Source organism: Oreochromis aureus, linkage group 23, assembly GCF_013358895.1.
Source record: "Oreochromis aureus strain Israel breed Guangdong linkage group 23, ZZ_aureus, whole genome shotgun sequence".
Lineage (NCBI taxonomy): Eukaryota > Metazoa > Chordata > Actinopteri > Cichliformes > Cichlidae > Oreochromis > Oreochromis aureus.
This window is the reverse complement of record NC_052963.1, coordinates 41,724,412-41,750,310: the sequence shown is the minus strand read 5'-3', so window position 1 is coordinate 41,750,310 and position 25,899 is coordinate 41,724,412. Positions and strand designations below refer to the sequence as shown.

Genomic DNA, 25,899 nt, shown 5'->3' with positions numbered 1-25,899 from the left:
CTGCTTCCAAGTGCAGGCTGTCTGCGTGTACTTAAGAATAGTTAAAAATAGCCTGGAAGCTGAATAGCTTAGCAGGGGAAAGAAGAGATCTGAGTGATGACTTTAAAAATTTGATTGAATGAGATTAAAGAATATTTGCATCTTAATTTGGGTTTCAGTGTGTTAGGTCATTTGCGGTGCTTTTGCCCAGTTTCATGATTTCAAGAGTCTTGCAGTAGATTTCGTGACTCTTTTTGCAGCATCAACATCATTATTGTTTCTAAAAGTAAAACGCTCAAGTGCTTACGTGTGAGACAGATTCAAGGGAAACTCATCAGCATTGTCTCCATCTCAAATTAGTTTTTTTTAAGCTATTAATTTGATAAATAACTATCTTTATGCAAATGTTTATATAAGCTCCCTTTGCATTTTGTTGGAATAGTCACTAGGATAAGCATTTGATAAATATAAATGTGTTCTTAGTGTTAGAGAAGCAAAGTGCAATACCTCCCCCTCTGGCTCTTACTCCGTCTCACCCTTTTTCCCCTGTTTTCTCACACTTACACCAGGCTCACAGTTCCTCTTTGAACACTTTGATCCTGAGATGCTCTACAAAAGCCAGATTTGAAAATGCAAACTTCTCTCTGTCACAGCAGCAGCATCAGCAGTCAGATCGCTAGCTGAAGGGCTGCCCCTGTTGCTGCCCCCTCCCACAACCTCAGTAGCTATCAGAGAACGTTTCAGAGAGGCTTTACTGCCATCATGAATATTAAGTTGTTTATCCTCTTTGTGTCTACCGTTTGTTTTATTTCTCAGTGTTTAGATACGGTGAATGTAGTGTGTGCACTGTTTTCACTGCATATTTAGTTTGTGACTCCGTGCAAGGGTTTACTTATGTTGATCGTGTATTTTAATTACCTGGTGACAGCATTACTGCTCACACACAGGCCTTTTTTTGCTGATCAAGGCTAATGTCACATTTTTTAGGTCTGAAAAGAACATTAATTAGTTTTATCACCCTTATCTGCAATGTATATATTCATCACCTAACCGTCAGTTATAAAGGCAGGAATAAGAGGCAAAGAGTAGTACCGGGACATATGACATGTAAAACTGAAATTTTAATCGTGTTCATTTTTTAAGAAGACAAACACATTAATCACAAAGACAAAAATAACAAAATTTGTCTTTAAATAGTGCTCACATCTATTGATCCAACTATGAATCACATCAAATCAAAGAGCACTTTAAGATAATTTGAGACCATCCGCCCGAAACTTGAAGTTGAACTGGAAGTAGACCTTCCAACATGGTAAAAATATGAAATAGAGAATGAAATGCAGCAAATTGAAAAAGAAGAAATTAAGTTACAAAAGAATGCAGGTTATAGAAAAGAGGATTTAAAAATAAAACAGCTCAGATTTGAATCTTTCTGAAATGATTTGGAGGGATTTCAAACATCTGGAACATGTAGGGAGAAAAACTGATGAAAGTACCATCACAAATTTTAATGTATACTTTATTGATCCCCGTGGGGAAATTCCTCTCTGCATTTAACCCATTCTCTCAGTGAAGCAGTGGGCAGCCATCGGGCGCCCGGGGAGCAGTGTGTAGGGACAGTACCTTGCTCAAGGGTACCTTAGGGTAGCCGTTCAGTGGATTCGAACCCCCGACCTTCTGGTCACGGGGCCACCACTCTACCTACTGAGCTAGTCTAGTTAATGTCTTATAGGCAATGATATTTTAAAAAAGTTACTACTATTAATACGATTTTTTTAAAGCCAAGGGTGTAATTACTTTTTCCACAGAAGAATATTAACTGACTGATATTAACTGTAAAATCTAATTTTCATTGCAGTTCTTTAATGTTGAAGTGTCTCATTGTTTCAAAGAGAATCAAGATGTGCATCCTACAGACAGCAAAGGCTGTAGGATGCACAGTATTTTGGCACAAAGCTCTTTTAAAATATTTAAATAACCTTTCTTTTCATTGAGACTTTTAATATAATTTTTCAAAATAACATTTTGGAAAATCATCAGAGTCTTGTAAGGCTTACTGCACATACAGTGTTGCAGCTACTTAATACGAAAATGTTGTTAAAGATGGCCACATCTCTTTGTCTCTTCCTACCCTTTCTCTCTGTGGTTCCTTTCGTGGTGTATCCCTTTTTCCTCACTTCTCCAGATCATCAGTAACATGGAGGCTCCAGTGACAAATGGCCCCAGTGGAGGAGGAACCACAGCGAATGGGCCAACCAACAACAGCCGTGGCTGCCCCTCACCAATGCAGACCGGCCCAACAAACGACGACAGCAAGACAAACCTCATTGTCAACTACCTGCCCCAGAACATGACCCAGGAAGAGTTCCGCAGCCTCTTCGGTAGCATCGGCGAGATCGAGTCCTGCAAGCTGGTTCGCGATAAGATCACAGGTACAAAACTGAGACTTCTTTGTGGTGCACTGGGATACTGATGCTGTGCTTCCCAAATATTAACTTTTTAAAAACTAGGAAAAGATCCCGCTAATTTGGACTCTAATTTGAGGTGTGCCCAGTGAGTCTTAAAAGTGGGTTTCACCAAAATAAAAATAGATATGTGATGTAGTCGAAATAAAAATCAGGAGAAAATCAGGATATTATGCAGTTCAATGAGTGTGTTTATATGGACGTAAGTATCCTGGTTATTTAAATAGTCTTCTTTTTTTTTGTCAGTGCATGTGAATATGATTATCCTTGCATCTTCATACTGCTGACTACCCGTGCCCGTGATGCTTCAGCCGCGTGATCCCAAATAAATAGAAACACAAACAATGGCAACACCGAAAGTATCTGAAATTCTGCACTTTTCAAGTTTGACGTAGTCGGCTACAGGATGCAGGTTTTCCCATTTCTATAGTGGAGCAAGTCAGGTTAATAACCACAGTGAAGTTATTTTAAAGTGTGATCACAGGTATTAAAACTAAAGTTCATTGCATGTAAATATAAACGACATCCTGTATTAACAACTGGGAAAGTATGTTTATTTTGCACATATGCAGGTGTATACCTGCATAACCAAGTACATGTCAGTTTCTGAATATGCATGTTAAAAACTAGGATAAGCTTCATAATGGGCCTATTCGTGTCCATGTAAACACACTCGCTGTTTGGCCAAAGAAAAGGGGAAATACAAGGTGAGTCACTACACTCTGACTGAGCTGAAGAGGCTTTGCTTTCTCTTCTGAAAATTTAAACTGGACGCGTCAGTGAGAAAGAAGTCCGGCCTCTGCACACATCTGTCAATTCTCAACACACGTTTCACTTTCACGTTGTCTAAGTTTTCCTATATGCTCCTTTAATCTTTCCTCATATTTGCTGTTGTCAAGAAAGTGTGACAACAATAGTAGCTGTTAAGAAAGACAAACATTACAAAGCTTACATCACTCCTCGCACGCTGCGAGATCAAAGGTAGGTGAAGACGCAACAGTCAGTTGTGTGTTGAATGTACACACCTGTAAGAAATCAAATATGACACGAACACTTCAGAGTTGCACACAAGCCTTCGGTCCGGCGTCACTCGAAATAACTCGAGCACTTGAGAGAATGCGTTGTCTATAAGGAGAAATCCATCTTTGCCCTCCGTGCGCGCGCGCGCGTGTGTGTGTTCAAGCGCAGCGAATCAGCAATGCAGCAAAGTGCCACATGTTCTCCAGAGGTGTTTAAATTAAGCAGCACTTTGCGGTGCTAATCACGGCTGTAATCTGGGTGTAGTGGCTGTGTGGGTGGCCGTACAGCAGATGGATCGGGGGGGCCGGGGTGGTGGAGCTCTGTGATAATGCTCCATAATGGCTTTCATTTTAGATCCTACTTACTGACACTCTTCTCCTGATAATCTCATTAAAGAGCACTAGGCAGGCAGTCGAGATCACCAAGCCATTCTCGGATAGCAAGCCGGCAGCTAAAGGGAAGAGAGTAAACACACATACACGGATACATATGCAAATATAATCATAGAATTAGACTCCCCATAACAGATTAAGTACAACTGAAAGGCCAGTCGAAATGACAGCTTTGACAGTGAACCGGTGACGGCCGCTGACCCGACCGCTGCCGCTTCCTTGCCCGTCCTTTGAAGTATGATTCCTCTTTAGGACCATCTTCCTCTTCTGCCGTAATGGGCCACAAAATGGAGCCTGAGAGTCAGATACTCCAGGATAATGGAGGATGGTGTGTACAAAAATAACGCCGGGATACCACAAGCTGTCATCATCACTATCACCATATTCTCTCTCCACCTGATTTTTCCCTTAAGTGTGATTTTCCGAGCAGCAGCGAGGAACCGAGCTAACAACAGATATTTGCAGAGAGTTTGAAAACGAACCAAATTGCCGTAAACCTACTCGGGCCCTAAATGCAGGACGGTGAGAGAGGTAGAAATGTTTGTTTGCTCACTTCTAAACCATTTGCTCTGCTTCTCTGCAGTAGAATATCGGTCTGATGACTTAGCATCAACGCAAAAAAAAGTTATAAATAAATCCTGCCCTCCCCTCCATTTCCCCACCACGGTGGATGCCTGTTTTGCTCTCCCATGGGTGCAATTTTCTCGTGCAAACTTTTAGGCTAACAAAGTACAGATCCCTTCCAGCAGGGAATGCCAAGAGGCTTCATGCTCTCTCACAGTCATCCAAATCATTAACAGACTACACCAGGTTTTCGAGAGGGAGGGTGGGAGAGTTAAGAGACCACTTTTTAGGTTTACATACACCTGTACCCTGCACCCCTCCTTTCTCAGCTGTCATAAATATCTGCATATACTTTTAAGGAAAAAAAAAGATAAACTTCTGACTGAAACTTGAGAGCGGTCTATCTTGATGAGAGTTTGGCTCTTACGAGGCATCGCTGCCTTCATATTCTAATATTCAGTGTGTGGAACACGAGTCTAGAACAAAGTGTAAGAATTTAAATAAATTCACAGAGTTATTCAGAAATGCACTTGGATAACAGTTTAAAAATTTAATCCTTACAAGACTGAAATATTCCTCCAGTGTATTTGGTGTTCATAACACAAGAAAGAGTGGTTAGATTCCCTGGTACATTTGTATCAGCTATTTCAAATTCACTTTAAGCAAACATTTCTCAGAAAAAGGCAAATTGCTATAGTCCTGGAAGAAAAGGAAGAAAATGTTAAACAGTCAGAAGCTCTTAAAGGATAGGCTCAGTGGTCAAGTAGAGAGTAAACAAAATATTGAGACTTTCTGATTATTATTAATGAAAATCAGTATTGTTGTTGCCAGTCCAAAGGAATTAAATGTAAGAAAATCCTTTTATTAATTAATAGATAAACCAGTCTCCATCTGTGTCACAGTTTGCCGAGGTGAACTGCGTGGAGTGTGAGGAATGGACCCAGGTGCAGACATTCTAAAACTCAAACTTAACTGATGATGAACTGTTTATTAAAGCAAACAGAACAGTACAAAATAAAAGGGCGAAAACAACGCAAACTAAGCAATAGCCTAAACTGGGTAAACTAGAAAGGAAACATGAACCATGAAAAACCCTGGCAAGTAGAAAAACAAACAAACTCTAAACATGGCGATGATGATGATGAGGATATATGAAAACCTGAACACAGGACATGGCATGGGAACAACGCAGACGATCCGACAAAGACTGAATGAGAAGACAGACTAAATACACACGAGAGGCTAATGAGAGAAGTGGGAACACATGGGGAACAGCTGACACACATGAACATAACGATGTCACAGTGGAAGAGTAAACACGATGAACACAGGAACACAAGATCTCTTCAAAATAAAACAGGAAACATAAGTCGCAGACATGACAACCTGAACTTGACAACGTAAGACACAGACATGAAACACATGAAGGGCAAGGGAGACTTAACAGGGGTGGAAGACACAAGGGGAATCTAATAACAAACAACTATAACAACCTAGGCATGATAAGAACTGAACTTAGAAAACCTGAAGGGCTTAAACATAAACCATAACTAAAACTCAAGACGCTGGGTCAAAAGACCCAGGATCGTGACAATCTGGCTATAAGGTATTAAGACCTTATACTATAATTCATGGATAAGTCTGTCTTGATCAGGCTATAATGCTTATAGGCTGATGAGGACTGACTTATCCATGAATTAATAAAGAATTTTTAAAATCCCAGCGCTTTAGATTTTTTCTCGACTCTCGCCCAATACTAAGGATTTCCACAAGTCTTTCTTTGGTTTCCTTTTTACTTGATTAATCAGCATTTGTGTCATCTGCTTCCCACCACCAGTGTTTGCATTTCAGCTAACCTGTGAGTGCTCGCTGACAAGGTGTGAGCACTCGGACCTCTCAGAGGTATGAGACAGACAGGTCCTCTGCGTCACCTCAGCTTCCTGTGGACTCGCTCCTGTCAGCTCCAATGACGGCAGGACGGTGTGAGGCTCAGGCAGGCGTAGACACTTCAGCTCCGTCTGTCACCCCGGCTGACTTCAGCTGGTAGAAAAGCCACCTCTGGGTGTCTTTGTTGCTCCCCGCACGCCTACCAGCTTGCCTGCTTGCACAACTACCTGGTGCTCTCGTAACACACAGGGGATATGCAGGTTAATCTTTTATTTAAGTCTAGCTTACACGCACCTAGCTCCTCGGCTTCCGCCTGTAAACGTCCTGCCTGGCTCTGTGCTCTTAAAGATATAACCTGTTGTTCTTGTTACAGTTAATTCTGTGCAGTAGAAACGTATAGAAATGCTTACATCAAATCCACAATGGCTTTCAGACTCGGCACTGTAAATGTTTCCACTTACGCCAGTTTGTGTTTCTTCTATTTATTTAAACTCTATTCACCATCTGAAAGCTCTGCCTCTTAGACATAAGAAAAAATGATACACGGTCCTTTATGGATAGCTTGAAAAGATCCATGCAGACCTTGCACTGCACTGAATCAGCACTCTCGAATATCTACACACGGCCATATGCACACAGAAAGAAATGGAATTGACTGATCCTTGTCAGTAAGGCATTGTTCTGGATCATTTTTCTGCATCAGCTGCATTTCTGGTGTAGAAATGAATGCATTTGTTTTCATAATGACATGGAGAAGAAGAAAATAGCTTTTCATGCTGGAACAAGAATTGATTGCATTAGGGAGGGGAGTAGGGTTTGCAGTGGGGTTATACTTTTATAGGCAGCCCTTTTTTTGCATCCTCATTTCGTGCCAATTATTACACTAGCCAAGAGCTCGGAAGTCTTATTTTGTGGGGACAGATTAAATATTTTACTTTTACTTTAAATAGTCGTTGGCCCCGTTCTGGCTGCCTGTGGTGCCGTTTTTATTTTCCCATGCGGCCACAGAATTTTTCAGGTTTTCGCAGTAAACGCCTCACCTTTAATATGCTTCATTGTGTTTGTGCAGATGAAATACATCGCACCCTGTGAAGACATCCCCAAAGCACACTGACTGAAGCCTTTTGTGCGCACTACTCTAGTCACCTTCCATGTGTTGGTTTTATACATGGAATCGGGGGAGCTGATGCAAATCGTAGTGACAATGTAGCAAGCCAAGCAGATGTTGGCCATGAAAAATAGATGGACTGTGATGTCAGATGTGGAGTAGTTCAAGCTGGAGCACCTCTGACAGACAGCAGCTCGAGAACTATGCACTGAAATCTATTCTTACATAAGGATGCATACATTTTATGAACTGTAGTTGCTAAAAAGCCCAACAAAACCCACTTAAGGTTAGTTGGATTTGGCTTGCTTTGTATGCAGAAGCCGGGGAGCGCATTTCCATTAGTTACATACATTTTAACCGCGATCTGCAAGAACGTAATGGTTGCACTTGCATAAGGGGGCAAAATAGATATTCAGTTTATAAACATCAGGTTATATATTTAAATAGATACATTTATGACATACTCGGGGGCAAAGCTAATCAAGCTATTTTTCTACATTAATACAAGAGTGATAGGAATAAAACACCTGCTATTTCTTTGTTTGCCGTTTATACCTTCCAGAAAACTTAAATCACACAAGCGCAGGTTTTTCCATGTGGTGACAAACCATTACACACTTTTTCAAATCCTTACTGAAATCATGTTGTGGGAGATCTGGTGTAGTGTTTATATCCCACATGCAGGTTTCATTTATCTGAACCTGAACCGGGCTGAAGGCTGAAGATAGCGTGAACAAAGCTGACAAGGAAAGAGATGAAAAAAGGATTTGACATCTCCAAAGCCAGGTATTAAGAGACCTGCCAGGCTCAGAGGTGCATACGCAGGCAGACACACATTAAAGTTTCAGAGTCCCAGGTCCCAGAATGTCCTGTCTCCCCCGTCTTAGCACCCTCCCTCATTCAATCTCCTCCCGCCCCCTGCTCGGGACCCAGAATTGGACATCCCGAGTTTGCCTGGCTGCACCACTCCTCTTGTGACCCTCATGTCAGACAGCCTCTGTCCCTCCCCGTTTCACTTTGAGTGCCCTTTACATGGAACAAAGAGGTTGTGACTGTCCCTTATGCCGACTTCGAATCCAGAGGCCGAATGCGCCTCAAGGCTGGTTAACCTGCCCTCCAATCCTCCACTCTTGAGTGCACTGTGCCTAGGCAGGAGATATACCCATGTGGGGACAATCGTTTCGTCCCCACAAATCTGAGCCACAAAACTGTTGGTAGGGTGCGACTCTGTTCAGTATCAGAAGGAGCAGGTACAGCAGGGTGGGCTCTACAATCCTGACATAACAGGGTTATCCGAGTCTTAAAGGGGGCTTCTCGTCTCCTGTTTCTCAGCTGTGCAGCTAGCCAACCAGCCCACACACTTCAGGCTTCAGTCCATTGGCCCCAAGGCTCTGGGAGCCACCATGAGGGGGTGGTTTACGTGTGTCTGTATATGTGTGTGTTTGTGTGTGTATTGGTGTAAGCAGGGCCTTGGGAGCTAAGAGTGGGAGCTTCCTGACTGCAACAGTGGCTGCTACCTTGGCAACCCAGGAGGAAAAGATGTGTTGAATGAGTGAGTGGGAGAGGGATCTACAGTAGATACGTGCGTGCGGGGGATGTGGCTCTGTTTATGAATTTAGTTATTTAAATGGGCTGTTGCCACATGATATACACTTACTGTACTGCTCTAAGGCAGCCGTTTGTTCCCTTTGTGATCATTCTCTGCTAACCCCTCCCCATGCCCTATGCGGTTGAGAGTCTTTAAGGTAACTGAAGTGTATTTTGACATGAAGCTGGTGACAGGGCACCTTTTAAAATGTTGGGGAATGCTGGCCTATCAAAAATAGCACTACCTCAAGTTGCTGCAGCAGCGAGGGTCAAAACGTCAGGGATGAGAGACGACGCAAGCAGCGAATGTGACACATTTAGTTTGACAAATTGAAATGTTTTTTTCGTCCTTTGGCCTCATCTTAAAATGTCTCGAAATTTAAGACTGACCGAGCAGATTTGCCAGTTTCTGTGGAGAGGGAGCCGGTCCTCTCAAGGTGTGTTAACATCATAGTTCTGATGATTCCTGCACACTGCAAATCCCCCTCGCCCTCTTTCATTCTTCTGTCCTCCCATGACTCAGCTGCAGTCCACAAGTGGAACTGTGGGAACAGTGTTTTTATAGAAAGGCTGTAAGGATTCTTTCACATAGATGCAGTAAAAATATTTAGATTTTCAGTTTCTGTTTTCATAAAATATTTTCACTGAAAGTCACAAACTGCAAAAGAACTAAAGGCAAAAATAAAGAATTTAATAGGATTTGAACACGTCGGCTCTACAAATTGGTTCGGCTCCAGCTTACATCTGTTTTGACAACACAGCAGTTCAAATGAACTTTTTGATTAATAACTGCACTATTCCAGAGAATATTGTGGGGAACAATAGACCACAGATACACTGTAAAACAGAAAGTTCATACAGCTGTGTGTTTCCCTCGGTAGCGTCCACTTCACATCAAAGAGTATAGTGCGTTTGCCTGATGATAGCAGGAGATGATGATGAAGATGCTTTCATGTCTGCAGTTCAGGGCTTTTAGTCACATAATAGAACAAAAGGCAGAAAATAATAACAGGAGTTTGTTTCTGTGTGTATCTCACAGCAAATAATTGTGCACCATGCGGTGTATCTCACAGTGTCATTGGTGAATACCTTTTTGTCCAACTTGATTATATAGCTCTACATTCACTGAAACATCTACTTGTCTTTGGTGTGTGCCCATTATGTACTATACCTAGGTACTTGTATGTCATTTTGCATAGGTAGTGTGCTTTCACACTTGCATCTTCTGGTGTGTACATATGCATGCGCGCGAACAGGGGAAAGGAGAGGTGAAATTACATAGCGGTGCCAGCAGGCAGGACACCCGCTCGAAGCACACTCATTTTCTCATCTCACACATTGGGCAACCTGCTGCTCCTCAGGAAACAAATAATGGCTTAGTCATAACTCCTCGCCAACACACCAAAGAGCTCCTCACTAGAAATAGCGGTGATTTTTTACCACTGAAAAACATGCCCACCTTCCTATACAATTTATGTCAGATTGCACAAAAAGGTCTACCAAAAGAGTGGAGGTGGGTTCAAATTAGCCCCCACTCCTTCACTCTGCCATCCTATGTGGTTAGGCTGTTAGCGAAAGTGGACGCGTGGCACAAAATGATAAAGCACTGCACGGGTACCTGAGCTTATACAGTATGTAATGACAGCTTTTGGCAAATGCACAATAAATACCGTTAACAACTTGGATTCCTTGATTTTATATATTACACATGTGCTATTCTGGGACTTGCCATTATTAAATTAACATAATTTTTATTAAGAAGCCTCTTTTTATTGCTGCTAAGCATTTTCTTAAGTCGTTAGAAATGCTGGAGAATTTGCACAAATGGCAGTGTGAGCAGCTGACAAATCAAAGGCGAGTATCTACCTCATTAAAAGGCCATTATGAAGACCAATGCATCATTTGGGTTCTTGGTTTTAATTGACATTTAAAATATATAAGTCAGTGTATCTATTAAGCAAATTGATCAACAGAAGGCAGATTTTCCTGTTAGCTACAACCATGATAGAGGCTATTCATCATGCCATTTTAATAGCTTCTCTATTTTCCCTTTAGATGCACTGATTATGTAATTTTCCAGCAGTATAAAAAGTTTGTGCCTATCAAATATCTCTTAAGTTTCCAGACTTTTCTCTGGAAGTTGTTACACGAAAATAATTTAAATGTCTCATACGTTTATTCTAAACCATTCAACCACATTTTATAACGTTAAGCTGAATTTTTTTATAACATTATTTGTGTTTAGCAGCAGTGAAGAAGAACTTTGATGACATAACTAGAAGAAAAGTGGCAATAGGCACAATCTTTGGAAATATGTGGATAGAGTATTAGAAGAATCATCTTTGTATTTGGTTTACTCTCGGCTGACCTTGCATTCCAGTAAGTTAACTGGTCCTCGGCCATTATTAATGTGAGAACGTTGAGGCAGAACTTTGATGCTGTGATCCAAATGTGGTGCTGATCTGCTCAGCAGTGTTGAGGTGTACACGGTAGGTGCTGCGACAGGCTGAAAACCAGCTGCATGGTGCGTTGCTTCTGCATGTGTATCGTACTGCAGGTTACAGATAGAACTGCACACACTTTTTTATTTATTGCATGGTTCTGCGTCCATATTCACTGCAGAGCATTGAGATTTTTTCATTGCTAACATTACCCGAAAAACTAAGAAAATGCAACAGCAATGGCGCGCTTAATCGCTAGCCACCCACCACTCCACTTATTACTGTTCTGGCCTGAAGTCGTACTTTACTACCTGCATTTGTTTGCGGTGATTGAGCGATTATACGTTTAGATGTGTGCACATGTATGTACATCTGCCAGTGTGGTGCACTGGCATTGCATCTTCTGCCAATCCGTGCAAATTCCAGGCAGCCAGGCAGTTTGCCGGCAGCTCCCTGCTGTTAGCTGCTCCTTAGCAAGCTGGAAACGGTGGGTGGAATCCCCTCCTGGAGATTTTCTGATGCTGCAGGCAGATGTCTCCCTCTGTCTACCCTCCTTTCCTTGTTCACCTGGGGAAAGATGCCAGCCAGTGAGCCTCGTTCCCACCCTCTTCCTTCCGGCCCCAGAGGCCCTTAGCCTTGCCAAAGAAGGAGTGAAGACGCGAGTGGGGGCGGGAGGATATGCCAACACCAGCCTGAGCTCATATACAACATACACACCCAATTAAAATGCAAACACACGCAAATATCATTTACATATAGTAGCAGCTGCTGAAAACCACAGTCTTCAGAGGTGTAATCAAAGTAAATATAGTGGTGGGTTTGTAGTAAAAGTGTCATCTATTACTCACTCACATGTGTGCTTACCCATATTTCCAACCCAACTTGTGCACACACACATGCATGCGCACCTCCCACACTGTGACTGCCCCCCCCCTCACAGCGGTAGCATCCATGCTTGCCAGTTTGGCCCCATTTGTCTGACTGGATGACTCAAACAGCCGGCCCATCTCAATGGCGCTGCACGAGTGCTCTTTGCCAGCACCTTCTGGTGGCTGTGCTTGTCGAACCTCAACATTTCTTGTTGAAGATGAGGAAGAGGGGTGAGGAAGGTGCTGGGAAAGTGAGCGAGAGAGGTAGCAAACACCATAGAAGAGTGATCTCCGTAGCAGGCACTTAACTGTACCCATCTGGAATTTCACTGTAAATTGAATTGATACACATATGAGCAGTCGTTATTAGAGATGCTACTGGGTTATTTAGAATACAGTTTATGGGCAATTTTGCTATGCTTTATTTTAATTCATTCAGTTAATTACTTTTGCCAAATGTTCTCTTTCACTTCATTATACATAGTCTCTTGTGTACACTATTTAATAAAACATTAGAAGCCCCAAAAATAATTTCCCAGCTATGCTTAATTTTCTTAACTTGCCACCTGATGTCAGCTGAGAGTCAGAGAGGAAGAAGAGAGCGAGAAGAGGATGGGTAGTTATAAATAGCAGTAGTCTCCCCAGGATGGCAGGTTTTTAATTAACAATAGAGTGTCTGATAATCCACAGTTAATCCAGAGGAGAAGAGGGAGGAGAGGAGAGAAGAAGAGAAAATCATCAGCTGTTTGATGTTAGGACTACAAGTCCCTCCTGGCCCTTACACTGCTTGCTTCTGAGCTGTTCTGCGCCGTGATATCCATAGCCCAAATGTATTTATTTTGTGAAACAGCCATGCTCCATATTTTGTGATTCACTTTGTCTCTGACTAACCGCTGTCTGTTCCCATTAGCATGAATATGTGCATGCCGCTCTTCTTAAACTGGCTGGGATTCTTTGTGCTTGTGTGTGGCGTTAGTGGATGGGGCCTGTTTGTGGAAAACTAGCCGACTGAACGCCCCGGCGGCTAGAGGCGTCCGCTTAAAGTCCTAAGCGCGTTGAAAGGCTTGATCTGTTGGGGAAACACTGGGAGATGTCAGGCCCGCTTCACTCTCAAAGGGAGTCTGCTGTCTAAGACACTTTGAGCTTGGAGGGAAGTGGGGGTGGTATTTTTCCTCTCGTTTTGCACAGCTGAAAAGACAGTAACAAATATGTTGTTTGTACCTTCTATGATACTTTATTTGCTTAGGCTGAGTTTCGCTGTCATAATTCAGAGAGAATTTGAGTAACATTTATCGCATTACATTTTAGGCATTCACTAGTTGACACATATATTTTGAGTAACTTCAAATGGATGCTTCGGCACTTTAAATTCCCTCAAGCTCAAGAACACGAGTACAATAAAAAATAATAATGAGAAGTGCAACACACCAAGTAAGACTGTTCTGGCATGAAATAACACATAGGTTCTTTCTTGTTTGTTTGTTATGTGCATTATTACACCATAATTAACTAGCAATTTTTTTTTTTAGGTATTCAGTGTGTTTATTATGCCTTTATTTTCATATAGAGAGACCTGGAAAGACAATGTCTCACTCATTAAATGTTTTAGAGCACAAATCTGAACAGCCGTGGCAACAAAGCAGCCTTCACGTGACAAAAAAAGTCACATCAAAACACGCGGTGCTCCAGGCAGGAGTCGCTTTGATCTTGTCGGCAGTAACGACGGCACATGTATGTTGTGAAGGATTTTCCAGGCACAGATGCATGTTGTCAAAAGTGGCGTCTACCGATTAGATTTCATTTCACTTATTCTGTTTCAGGAGACACCCGGGATCAGGCCGGTGATGGTCAGAATAATGGCATTTTTGTATCTAAACTGAGCATGCTCAACACAGAAGATAAAAACCAAAATGCAATAAGGCAATGAAAACTGAAATTAAATTTTTAAAAACAGCTAGTACGTGTGAGCATGTGTGAATAAAAAGCTTTTGGGTCTGTTTTTGAAGGTATGCACAGGTGCAATTGATCTCAGGTTAGCAGGCGGCTTGTTCCAAAGAAAAGCACCAAAACAACTGGTTGTTGTGGTAAGGCTGTTTTTTTAATGCACAAACAAAATAACGCTAACTTTTAAAACAACTTCATTTCTAAAACAAAACAAACAAAAAAAACTAAATTTTAAAAAACACAAACAATTACAGGCCATTTAACCCCTTTTAATTAATTTGTCAGTTTGGGCAACTGTGTTGACATCACTTCCACCTTTCTCAGATGCTGAGTCCTGTTTATTTGTTTGTTTGTTTTTATTTAACCTTTATGTAACCAGGAAGATCCCATTGAGATTAAAAACCTCTTTTTCAAGGGAGACCTGGCCAAGACCAAGATAGGCAGCAGCAAGTGTCTCACAGTTACAAAAATTACTCAATTAAACACAGGCAGCAGCAACACACATGCAAAAATAAATGAAAAATACTAAATAAAATTCTGTTAAAATGACAAACAATCTAATTGAAACAGTTGCATGCTATGGACTTGGCCTCAAGGATTCTTAGTTTAATTTTAAAAGCACTTAATGAAATGAATTCTGTCATTTTCCAGTCGTTCTGCAGTTCGTTCCAAGCAGAGGGTGCTAAATGGACAAAAGCTCTTTTGCCAATTTCAGTTCGGGCAAATGGAACAGAAAACAACAAGTAACCTTGTGGACGAAGAGGACGACCAGCATGTTTCATTACAAGCAGGGAACATATATAGGAAGGCAGCAATCCAAGTATTGCCTTATATATAAAACTGTATAGCCCCTGAACTCATATCATTAGTATGACCATCCTGCAGTTTGGCATTGTCTTGCTGAAAAGGCAAGGCCTTACTGAAACATAAACACCTGGATTGCGAACACGTTTTAAAATGCTTCCTTTCTTTTTGGCATTTCAGGACAGAGTCTGGGCTACGGTTTTGTCAACTACATTGATCCAAAGGATGCAGAGAAAGCCATCAACACGTTAAATGGACTCAGACTTCAGACCAAAACAATCAAGGTAAATCACACCATGCATGCCTATGACGCAGTCTCTTACATAACGACCAGACAAGCAATAAAAGTCTTCTTTGGACAAAAAGATTTCAGTAATTTAAAGTTGTGGAGGTCGTGTTAAACTTAAATTATAAGACTGCCTTTAATTTCTGAGAGCCCTTTTAGATAGTGATGCTGTTAGCGGATGTGCTGGAGGGTGAGATGGGATTAACATCAATGAGCGTCAGAAATGAAAAAGACCATCTAAATCAAAGAGACACATTAAAAAAAGCTTGTGACTATGGTTGATATGCTAATTGCTTTTTAAATGTCAGAATGTAAAGGTGAAATTATAGATATCGCTGAATAAAAGGGAAGAAACACATCAATCATCATATTGTCCAAAATAATTGAGGGCTCTGTTATTGCATTCTAAATGGCATGACTAATGTGCAGGCTCGATGGTGGTTGTCACAGCAGTAATATCAGCCTCAGTACTGCGCTGTTCTTCCTCCAAACACATTTTAAAGAACCCTCACAAGTAATAGTTTGAGCAGATGTTTTACAGCGTATCAATCTTCCTGTTAATCTAATTTTCTCCCCTCATATCCTCTGCCGTCATCCTCTGTGCTCTGTGCCTGCTGATATGTTGTTTTAAGCTGGGCAGTAAGCTGTTGCTCTGTGGTAATCCCTGGATTCTTTCTTTCTGTCATCCAATCTAATCTAGTCTAATCTAATCTAATAGGATGGGATTAGCCTGTTTGCAAATAGGGAATCCCACGGGGAATCCCTCCATTCCCTGGACAGCATAAACTGTCTGGCTTGGTATCGAATGTAAAAAATAAGAGCCTCATATATAGTTTGTGTGTGATGTCTAAAATGTGGATTTTATAGAGTAAATGTGTTGTATTAGTGAATATATATGTACAGATGAGATGTTTACGGGTTGATGTGTCTACGTCTGTATTTTTGCGTGTGTTCCAACTGAGCTGCAGTTTCCTCGTAGCAGGGCTCCTTGAGAGACATGACTACCTAAAAACCAGAGACTGTACAAGCTTGTGTGTGCGACTGCACAAATCCCCATTAGAGGAGCACCACCCTTCAAAGTGGCTTTCAGTATCAGCTAGTCCAAACAGCTGCTAAACTGCTTGTTTTTGAGTTATTACTTTATTGTAAATCCTTTATTTCTTTCACTTAATTCCACTTACTTTTTTTCCTCCCTAGCTTTGTTGCGTATTAGCTCTTTTTAAGGTTCCTCCAGTGCTGTTTTTGTACAAAAGTAGTAATAAATATTCAAATCATTTGTTAAGAGGATCTTTAAATATTTTAAAAGATTTTTAAAAGGAATTTGCATGCCTTTTAAAAATGCATGCATATGCCATCTTGTGGCTACAATTTACAAGACGAACTGACGAATCAAGTTACAGTTTGCTAGTATTAAAAATACTGCAAGCTGAATGTTGTGTTTGCACAACATTCATGATATTCTCATAGATAGAGGCATTTTTTTCCAAATTGAGAAATGCAGTTAAACAATAGAACATCGAGGAAAGCTGAAAATATATAATATGATTTTGATTATTAATACTGCAACAGACAATTTGCCATGTAGACTCATGAACCACAGTCGTGCATTTGAGTCTGACTAACGCGCCTGTTTGTTTTTATCAGAGATGCTTTTTGAATCTCACACAGTGCGGAGTGCTTTTAAGTAAAAACAAGCTTTTTACGAATTTTAAAAAATGGGTAGAAGTTAAATTTTGTTTACACAGTGTGCAATTTGTGAAGTCTTTTATTATAGCAGTTTGAGTTCACAGATTTTCACTCTCACACTCTCACGACACAAGAGGTTGCCTCAAGTGGTTCGTGAGATAAAGGCGGCCTTCATAATGACAGAAGACAACCCTGCATCTCTGTCTAGCGCTATCTCTTTTTCACACTTCATTTCCTCCCTCCCACTACTCTCTTTCCCTGCTTTCTCTCTCCACAACAGACTGAAAAACCCTAAAGGTAACAAGGTAAATTAAAAGGCAGCGCGGTAATTCTAAAATTAAGTTTGTCGCTCTTTCATGTCACACCCTTCCCACTCTCTGCCACTGCACTACTAAGGAAACGCTTGGCCCAGAGATTCACATGCTCTCGGGCGACGTGTCTCTGCGAAGCGTCTTCGAGTTGGTTTCGCTGCCGCCGTTTCCTCCACCATGACACCTCAGATTTTGTCAGCAATGGCTGCGATGCAGCTTTCCTAGCGAGGTGTGAGGGGAAGCAGAAAGCCAAAGGTGAAAGGAGCTGACAGTGACATGCATGCACATAATCTGAGACACATTTATACTCACTTTAATCTTCACACTTACAGTTTTTCTAACTTTCTTGCACACGCGTACCCACTTCTGCGTCAGACACGCAGCGCACCACACTTGTACACAATACCGCTTACAGCTTGAGGAGGTGTTGATGGATTAGACATCTGGAGTTGGCTGACAAGGAGAGAAAATGAGGGAGAGCTGTACAGAGGAGAAAAGGGGAGCAGAAAAAAGAGGCAGAATCTGGAAGAGAGAGAAAGAGGAAGGAAGCAGACTGAAAATATTCAGGCAGCGGAAAGGAGAGAGATGCAGAGGGAAAGAGGAAGACAGAGGAGAGGCTAAAGACGAAGATGTGTGAAAGAAAAGTGAGACATGGGGAAAGCCAGCTGTTCCCAATCTTATTCTCTCACTGTAAGAGTTCAGAAGGATTTCCATGCTGTTGCTCAAGGATATGACTGCGTATATCCACAATATTTGCCTGACTTTAACCTTATTTGATGACTTATGTCTCCACATGTCAGAGGTAATGAAAGTACTGCAAGGGAAAGCTGCTCCAGTCAGCAGCGGTAGTAATGGGATTTACACAACTTTCACCGCAGCGGATCGACAAATGAAGATGGTGGAAGTTCACTGGTGGAGAACTTGAGGCGGGAGCTGTGCAGCACAGTTATTCAGTTCCAGGAATTAGACATGACATTCACAAATAGCATCTTTAGGAAATGCTAATGCATTCACTAAATAGTCTAATGAAAACTGATGCCTGCCACTATAACATGTTGCCTCTAGCCTTTTTTATTCATTCATATTTTCACCCAGAACAGCATCAGCAGCATGATTTTGTCTTGTAGTTATTTATTGGACAAAGTCAGAATCCTCTTCTCCTGGTTGCCTGAGCTGCCTTTTCAAAGTAAAACACCTGTGGTTTCTACTCAGGGGAGCAAAGTTTCCATCTCCTTCTGCAAAGACTGGGGGAGGCGTGAAGTGTTATCTCTCCAGTGTTCTAAGCAGCTAAATCTTTTCCTAACAATGATAATCCCTAAGGCAAGGTGTACTCAGAAAACGCAGTCACATTTTCCTCCCTGTGGATCCAGTGATCCGCATCCTTGCCCATCCACAACACACACGCACATGAGAGCCTCGCACCTCTAACGCTATAATCTTGTTTATGATTTTTATGCGTAATAAAGCAGCGAAGCTCTAATTTATTTATAAAAGCCCTTACACTTTGTTTCTTTTCCCCACAGGTGTCATATGCGCGACCCAGCTCAGCCTCCATCCGTGACGCTAACCTCTATGTGAGCGGCCTGCCCAAGACCATGACCCAGAAGGAGCTGGAGCAGCTCTTCTCCCAGTACGGACGCATCATCACCTCCCGTATCCTTGTCGACCAGGTCACAGGTATCCATGGGGCAGCACCTCCTCTCCCTTTCACTTTAACACCGAGGCACATGAAGCCATTATAAATTGATACTCTCTTGTTTATGTGGAAGTTTACAGAATTTCCCCATTGCCTCGTCATTGCCTTCTCTATTTTTAGCGAAAATAGCAACCGTTCGTGCTTTATTCTAAAAACATTTTTGTGTCACATTTCACTCGACAGTGTGACCAGATTCAGGAATACTGAAATAGCATAGCTCGATGTTTTTCATTATTTATTTCAGTCACCACTAGACAAATCAAATAAAAATCCCGTGGTTGCAGTTATGAAGTGCTGTGCAGTCAGTCTGCACCGTTCAGATAATAATGTAATTTCCAGAGGACGCTTCTCGCCATTTAAGCTGGTGTTGTCATGTTTTCCTGTGATTGGCACACCAGTGCAATGACAGCATTGATGTGACCGAAGAGAGCATTTATTAATTTGCATTTTGCGCTTCTTTATGTTCATAAAAAATGTTGTGCAGATACCCAAAACCCTTTTGGCCGTAGAAGTCATGTAAGTAAAGAACTTGTGAAAGAGTCACAGAAATCTGAATCAATTAATCAAAATAAAAACAGAAGAATCTTTTTCTACAGCTGTTCCCAAACACGATGACATCTGTCATAACTTTTTTTTAATTCAACAAATTCAACAAAACTTCCAACTACAGGAGTTCATAAGATAATTCTTTAGTACAAGTGAAAAATGTTCTCATGCAGCTCAAATTAGTAAGAAACTGTCAATTAAAGTAATGTTAGTCATGTTATGATGTGCAAATGTGCGAAAAATATTTTGATTTCGGTCATACTTCCAGCTCTAGTGAGTAAGTGACCTTAAGAGGTAATTTTTCTGCATGTGACCCCTGCTTGGGATGCCACGGCAAAAATAGTAATAACATGAGGCATGAATTGCATAGTCTCATGCTCAGTTACACATTCCACTACATCCAGAACGCAGGAATGAATCACATCACCCCATTGTATTGCAGAAGAACCCCTCCAGCATTTCTCTTAGATCCATTTCAGGATGTGTGTGTGTGCCTACAGGCTCCAACCTGCTCCAGTGTTATTTGCAATGTGTACTGATGAAGCAGAAAGGGAGCAGCATGCTGTAAGCCACACTCATTTGCCTAAGCAGAATAAATCACTGCTGGCAGTGAAGTCCACGCCTGTCTGTATGCACTGAGCACAGGAGGAGAGGGGAAAGCAGAGGAAGTGAACACAAAGGATCGGAGAAAAGGAGAATGAGAAAGTGCAGATGAGGACGGAAGAGGCAGAAAAAAAGAGGATGAGCAGAGACGGGGAAGGAAAGGGAATGTGAAGTGAGAGGAAGCAGAGAAAACACTATGAGGATGGAAATGGAAGTTAAAGGTGGAAGAGATACACTGCCTTATCCATAAACACTTAGATGATGGGGCAAATCTCCTGCCCATCTCTTAACTAACAGACCTGTCACACCACCGTCCAGCTTAAAGCCAGGGGAGTCCCTGTAAAACACCACACGGCTGCACAGCAAGGCGACATATGCTTAGTAACAGAACTGTGTTTTTGATTTTTAGATTTTATCCTCAGGACACATGCCGTCGTTAAAACAACTCTCAGTGCATTCGCTGGAGGCTAGGTTCACAAGAGGCTAAATTAATCATTGTACTCATTCGTCTAGCACAGGATCAGTTTAAAAGTTGACCACTTAGCATGTTCAAATGTAATGCTGCAACAGTCAAAAAAGAAAATACAGCCTCTTTAAAATCTAAGGTTTTACATATCAGGACCTTGCAGTCATTAGCAGTACCTAAAATAAGATAAATACAACCTCAGATTAACAATAAAATATAGGATATTACATTTAGTCATCCATTTAGTTAACAAAGACTAGATGCAATAGCAGAGTGAAAAACTAAGTGCACACTTAGAGTGTAAGTAACAGACAGGTGCTGCTAATCAGATGCACTTGATTAATCTATCATCAGCAAGTGTGAGCACCTCTATAAAAGTAGCAGTTTTGGCAGTTTGCTGGTCTGGAGAAGGATGCCAAGAAGGAAACACATTAGCAATGATCTTAGAGAAGCGATTGTTGCTGACCATCTGCAAAGGGTTGTTAGAGCTTTTCAAAACCCAAAGTCAAACCAGCCAAAATTCATCATTACAAAGCGAGAAAGATTATTCATAAGTGGAAAACATTCAAGACAGTTGCCGATCTGTTCGGGTGTGGATGTTCCAGCAAATTCACACCAAGGTCAGGGCATGCAATGCTCTGCAAAAACCCAAGAGCCACATCTCAGACTTTAAAGACCTCAGTTAGCATGTTAAATGTTCAATGTTCATGGCAGTGAAATTTGAAAAGACTGAACAAGTATTGGCTGTTTGAAGTTGTTGCCGGGAGAAAGCATCTCCCCTGTAAAGACTGGAACAATGTGCTTCAGACAGACAAGACCAACATGGAGATGTTTGGCTATAATAATTAGCTCAAAGGGGGGATGATTTGGGCTTGTTTTGCAGTCGCTGAACGTGTGTGTATTCCTCTGTATACAAAGTATTCTAGAGTCAAATGTGAGGCCATCTGTCCAACAGCTAAAGCTCAGCCCAAATTGAGTTATGCAACAGGGCAGTGATCCCCAAAACAAAAGCAAATCTGCACCAGAAAAAAGAATCAAGGTGTGCCATTGGCACTGTGATGCACTATCACAGCGCCACTGGTAGGTCTCACCTAGTGAGACCTGCACTAGGTCTCAGCCTGATTGAAATGCTGTGGTTTTTGTTCACCTGAGGTTGTATTTACCTAAGTCTCTAAGTCCTGATGAGAACTCGATGTTTTATTATGTCCTGTAAAACCTTAGAAGTAAGAAAGTTTGTTCTTTTTTTCCCTGTTTGTACAGTACAGTAGTTTGAGGAATATCCCATTTCTCTCTCCTGCACACAGTCCCTTTTTCACACATTGGATGAAAAAATCTAATTAGACACCAGACTGAATCTTTTTTTAATGATGCCTGGAAAACTGGCTGTTGCGTTTGACAGAAGGCGACGCTGACATCGAAGAGAATATCAGAGCTAATCGGACAATTTAAGGCAAACAAGCTATGCTTATCCGCATCGTGTACAAGATGAATATAGTACAGTAAATGAAGACTGGGAAAACAATCCTCACATGCACTCGTGTAAAAGGTATATTGGTCAGCACACTCAGCGCACACAGAGAGCAGGAGGTGGGTTTTTTTAGTCTGTGAACACCCTCACTTACAATAATTGCTATCCTAACTACTGCCCTGGACACCTGCCTCACAATTGAAATAGACACGTACTATATATGCACACACAGACACAAAGATTATGTGTGAGAGAGATGTTCTTCAAGGTGGCCCCAGAGGGTTAAGGATCAGCAGGAGAAATGTTAATGATTAATTAGATGTTAGAGTTGCTGGTGATTAAAAACATGGAGGACTTTAGAAGGGCCCTGAGACTAGTATGCTGGCAACATTGACTCATCTTTTTCTTCTCTCTGTTACTGTACAGGCATACGCATACACCCACCCACACACTCACTGCCATTAAGAGAGAAATGGGCTGCAAATTAAAACTCTCCTGTGACTGCCAAAATGTAAGTACAGAACAAGAAAGAGGAGAGACTCAGAAAGGCAGCGAAGGAGCGAGAGGGATACAGATTTGTGCTTGGTGTCAGACTGCTTTTTGGTTCAATGAGTGGATCGCTGTCCTGTTAGCCAGCCGCAGGATGTCCTCATGTCGGTTGTGTCACGGTGACACCTCAAAAAAAGTCCTTAAAACTTTAGTCTTCCTGGGTTTAGGGGCATATTGATAGAGCGTCGTTACAGCGCAGCGCCTTGAAGTCTCGGTGCAGGTCGACAGTGAATCATCAGCGTTTCCATATTTATTGAATTAGTGACCTAATCGGTATCTAAAATTCAATTCGCTCAGTGATTCACTCTTTCTGCTAAACCGGGGACGGATTTGAAATACACCCTTACCCTGCCGATGTAAACTGCATAGGCTTTATACAGGAGCAATCACAGACATGCTGCATAGAGCTGCTGAAGTAACGAATGTTCTCCAGTGACCATCGGCAGATGGGCTGATGATCTCCAGCTCCTGCTCAGCTAAATTGGGAACATGAAGTCTGTTCTGTAAATGACCCTCCTCATCAACAGGATGCACCCTGCAGTCACTCTTCTGTTCTTGAAGACAAGAAGGAACTTTAAAATCATCACTGTTAGCATCATTCATGGAGGCAGCTGAAGCAAAATTCACCAAAACTGGCAAATTGCCCCAAAGACTCAGGGCGCGAACGCGATATTGACTCGACAAGGGTATCTCTCCATCTCTCCCTCGCCATCCCCCTTCCTCTGTCTGTCGATTTCTTCTGAATGGATAAGCATATTGTCTCTTCATCAGCGCGCATAGCGCCAGATTCCCCCTCCCGCCTTTCTGTCTAACCTTCAGGGAAGGCGTTCAGGCCGTGATTTTATGTTCTGACAGCTGATTTGAGCTAGCCTCAAACTGAAACACATGCAATATCGGAGACCTCTTCGGATCAATAGCTGGCTATTCCTAGGTCTTCATCTCGTATGCACAAAGAGGTCAATGCTTACCCGATCAATGACTGCAAATACAATTGATCCGGAGGCACAGCTTTTACAAATGACAGCCCTAATGTGAAACTAAATTGCTGCTCATTGTGTGTAAGGACCGACTGTAAAAAGGCTGATGCCACATTTCCTTTCGTGTGGGATGGAAGGAGGTAATGGAGAAAAGATTCCCATGGTAACAAGTAGCAAGCGTTAATTCTGTCGTATGACTCGTGATGGGGATTGCCTGTGATACTAATAGGTGCATCTTGCACGCACAATGAAATTATATGTAATATTTAGTGAAAGATGTATGATAGGCAGCAAAAAGGAGCATTAAACTGAGAATGTATAAAAGCTTTTTTTCGACAGGCAGCATCACAAATATGCAATGCTAGAGTTGAAATTGGGTTTACGGAGGTATTAAAAATCTGACCACGTTCAGTGTGCATAATGCTGCACAGAACAGGACCTGTTTAGCCAAAATTATAATTTAATCAGAGCTATTTTAGTTTTACCTGAAACACCCTTTTTGCCAGTGCCTTTGAAAAGGCAGCCAGAAAGAGTGCAGTTGTTGCCCCCTGTAATGTGGCATTTTTAGATCAGAAAAAGAGAGAAAAAACAACAACAAGAGAAACAAGAAAGATTTAATTTTTATTGTCTCACAATTTGTGATCAGACAGCCTCAACCGTTTTGAAAATGCGCTCCCAGAAGGTCATAACCGAACGTTTTTATGTTTTCAGATGCATAGACGTGATGCGTGGAATTACTCTGCAGCAGCCTGGAGTTGGTTGCTCGTGATATAAACACAGTACTCGCAGTGCATATGTTTAAAACGCTTTAGCGCAGCCCATTTCTATTTAGAAGCTGCAGACTGAACACATAATATATTTCCCCTGCTGCCATTAGATCGCTGTAAGCATTTAGTCAACTGGAGAAAAGCTTTTAGAGCTGTTGTCGATGTAGGGAGTGATAAAAGCCATCAAGTAACCTAGAGTACAAACTTGCTTTTCACTGGCGTCATCTCTGAAGTTAGATTGAACTTGTAATTTTGGTCTTGATTTAAATGTAAATATTAATTTGTGGTCTTCAGCGTTATTCTGTAGTTTGTAGTTACAGCCTAAACTTCAGCTTCTGCTCTTACTTTAACAGACTTGTCATCTCAACATTGGGTAAATCTTCCTTTATTGTTTTGCTTGTCTTTCCAGTCAGTGCCTCATTTGCGAGGAGGACGACTGTTTACTGTTTAGTTCCCATTTTTTATTCGTTCTTCTCATACCTGCACTATATTTACTTGTGCATTACAGCAATACCTTCTTTTCCTCAAAGGAACTGCCCTTTCTCTGCACAGTTAGTATGTTCTCTCCTCTACTGACTTGAATAATGAATGTTCCTCTACAGACTGACACCACACTGATTCCCTGTTCTCTGTCTGTCCAGTAGCAGAGAACAGAACGGTCAAGGTGATATGAGCAGAGAGCTGCTTCCTGTAGATGGGATGACTGCAGCCTTGACTCACGCTATCATCTCACATCTCTCTGCCTCGAGTTTGTTTTTCCTGTAATCTTTCGAGTGCGTTCCATCTCTGTGATAGTTGACACACACGCACGCAAAACCACATATAGATATGCACATCAATACATGCGTACGCACACACCAGACAGATGGTTGGAGCTCTGCTCTGACAGAGGCCAAAGCACAGGGCACCTCCACTCTTCAAAGTCTCTGAGCCTCTCTTCTCACTGCTTTTTTAAATGCCATCTGTACCCAGGCAAACTAATGCTACTTAAAACAAGGACATTGCATTTTTTTCCTGCTTCTAATTAGAAGCCAGTAGGAAGTTTCTTTCTGTCTCTGCCATATTAAAAATCTCTTGGAAAGGCAAGTCTAATCATTTGATACTCTTGGCACACAGTTGTACGTCAAATAAAAATAAAAGGAAGGGAGATGAGAAAACAGAGCACCGGAAAACAACAAGATTTTGCGTATGCATGCGAGCACTGGTGCATGCATCTGCCAGAGTGGGCCCGCTTACAAGAATACATTGTGCTAGATGGATGTGTGTGAGAGACAGAGAGCTAGAGAAAGACAGAGAAATTCTGTATGTGTGTGTGTGTTTCATTATCCAGCAGCCAGGTTTCTCACCTCACTTTTTTCTGGTCCCTCGGAGGAGCAGTCATTTCTCTCTGTCAGTCAGTCAGTGTTTGGGGAAATGATAGTGGGTTTTAGAGAAAGAGCGGCTTTGTTTGGGAAGGAGCAAGCAAGAATAGCACTGTTTCCTTT

The 25,899-nt window shown here is 41.7% G+C and overlaps 1 protein-coding gene across 9 annotated transcripts in view; it reads left to right on the top strand.

Annotated features, from left to right (window-relative positions):
- The window catches only part of elavl4 (ELAV like neuron-specific RNA binding protein 4), a 77,649-nt gene that overhangs the window by 37,054 nt on the left and 14,696 nt on the right, over positions 1-25,899 (top strand). For all 9 annotated transcript variants that reach the window (XM_039607500.1, XM_039607498.1, XM_039607502.1 and 6 more), the window contains 3 exons: positions 2,165-2,411; positions 15,241-15,344; positions 18,867-19,020. In XM_039607500.1, coding sequence (XP_039463434.1) covers positions 2,165-2,411; positions 15,241-15,344; positions 18,867-19,020 — 505 coding nt within the window. The remainder of the gene's footprint in view (positions 1-2,164; positions 2,412-15,240; positions 15,345-18,866; positions 19,021-25,899) is intronic.